This window comes from Agrilus planipennis, unplaced genomic scaffold (assembly GCF_000699045.2).
Source record: "Agrilus planipennis isolate EAB-ADULT unplaced genomic scaffold, Apla_2.0 scaffold292, whole genome shotgun sequence".
In the NCBI taxonomy this organism is placed as follows: Eukaryota; Metazoa; Arthropoda; class Insecta; order Coleoptera; family Buprestidae; genus Agrilus; species Agrilus planipennis.
In genome coordinates this window covers 1-2,233 of record NW_020439168.1, presented here as the reverse complement: position 1 = coordinate 2,233, position 2,233 = coordinate 1, and the positions used below count along the sequence as shown (strand labels likewise).

Sequence of the window (2,233 nt, the reverse complement as noted above, 5' to 3'; positions counted from 1 at the left end):
CCACTTCTTCTAATTTTTCGTCTCCTATCTTTATATTCGCTCTTTCCCTACTTTTTCTTCCCTTGCATATCAGTATTTTAGTTTTACTTTTATTTATTTTCATACAGTACTGATCTGTCAGTACCGCTTCCATTTTATTTAAAGCTATCTCTAGATCCTCCTTGCTAGATGCTAATACTGCTATATCATCTGCAAATCTAAGCATACTAATCTTTTGCCCTTAAGTATATATTATATTAAGTATATTTAACATCTTGTCCAATTTAACATTGCCAAAAGCTTTTTCTAAATCTACAAATCGTATGTACGCACTTTACTTTTTCCTGTTATCTTAGTCGTGCCTAATAGTGACACAATAGTACCTAAACAGGAAATGAGTACTGCTTTTAATAAATCCCGTCAAGTTTCGATTTTAGTTATCGAAAACAAAGAAAACCGAACTTTCCAACAACTTCTACAAACATGAACGTTAAAGTTGATGTTGAGGACAAACAAACAAGTGCTCTGAAGGGAATCAAGGAAAACTCGTTTTCGTCGTCGCTCTGGCCCTAAAAGGTAACAACACTCGCAGAGATGATACAGGCACGCGCACACACACACACACATAGATGTATATTTATACACACACGCACACAGATACCTGGAAGTTTTATTACGAACGTCAAAACTTTCCGGCGGCCAACTTTTATCAACCTTCGAGCACAAAATAAGTTGTCTGACACCGCGAAAGTTTACCGCTGACTTTCCTGCTTTTTTTATCGAAAACACGAGCCAAAGTTCTACGTAAACGAGAAACCCTTACTACCGATGTGGAAATAGTTGAGAAACTATGTCTATTTTACCTGAAATTTATTGGAGTTTGTGATGGAATTTCGAGACCACCTTTGGCTAAATCGATTCATTCCCCAATCCTATCAAACTATGGAACCACATCCCAAACCAAGTCTATACATACGTACATCAGTTACCAATTAGATTTAACAAGAGACAACTAAATTTTTATGACAACGCAAAAATTATAATTATATTTCGTCCTCGTTCGTAAATAAGAACAAGCGTAGTTTCCCTATCTCACACCGCACACCACGAATTTTTAAAGTAAACAACCCGCGTGCTACCCCGCTTAACCCGTACCTTCGTTGGTCTAGTACCTACCTCATCCAGCTCATTCCTAGTTTTCGTGCCGTACATTACGTAAGTGCCGCGTTAAATTCACGTTTGGTGTTGTATAGTGTATTTTGTTTGGTTTTAATCATGTCGAATAGGAAAAGATGTTACAGTTCTGATTCCGATAGTGATGATTTTATTAAGTGGAAAATTTCCAAATTACAAAAGCGCTTGGCGACTAAGTCTAAATCAAAAGGCAAGAGATCCATCTCTCCATCTCCCTCGATCCAGTCGGGATCGACATCGTACCAAGACCAGGATGGTTTTGTTTCTCCGGTGTTGCCGGATGAAGACGACGTCCCTTTATCTGTTCTCGCAGCCAGTATTAACGCAGACTCAAACGATCTTGGTACAAACACTTTCAGAGGTACATAAATCCTAATTAGCTTCTGTTTTTGGGGTTAAAGAAATAAGTTGGTAAAATATTATGGTATATTTTACATAACTCACTATTATCTGTCTTTACATGGTAATGACATGATCAATTTGTAAAATATTATGGCATATTTTACATGTCTTAATCGACATAGCTTAAATGGCAGTTAAATATTGTAAAATATTATGGTATATTTTACATAATTTGTCGTTTTTAGGTTCTGAAATATTATGGAGTATTTCAGACCTACATACAAAAATGAGGCTATTTATGGCAATAGCTTTTCTGTTAATTACTGGTCCTTTTCTTATAGAAGAGAGGACTTCAACCCTAGATCCCAATATCTTAGCCCTTCTGGGAATTGATAAACCAGCTGGGGAATCACTAGGGCCAGACATTCATGTTGACTTGGCTAGTAGGTGGTCCCTTGTTCTTAGCAACGGTCTAAGCGAGGATTCTGTAAATACTTTATTAAAGAAATATCCACCTGCTGGTAACTGTCCCCTTTTAAAAGGCCCTCGTTTAAATCCGGAGATCGCCGCTGTTGTTAATGAGCAGGTCTCTCGAAGAGACTCTAATTTTAATAATCTTCAAAATCAGATTGGTGCTGCCCTTTCTGCATTGGGACAGCTAACGACAGCCCTGGTCTCAGAAGAGGGGGGGGCTAAGCTTTCTTATGTTGAATTGGCC

The 2,233-nt window shown here is 37.8% G+C and overlaps 1 protein-coding gene across 1 annotated transcript; it reads left to right on the top strand.

The window, feature by feature from the left end:
- Positions 1-1,033: 1,033 nt before the first annotated feature.
- LOC108741241 lies at positions 1,034-2,230 on the top strand (the record flags this gene model as incomplete). Its single annotated transcript, XM_025977936.1, has 2 exons — positions 1,034-1,534; positions 1,857-2,230. Coding segments are annotated over exons 1-2 (654 nt in total), but the record flags the coding sequence as incomplete, so codon positions are not given.
- Between the last annotated feature and the right edge of the window lie 3 nt (positions 2,231-2,233).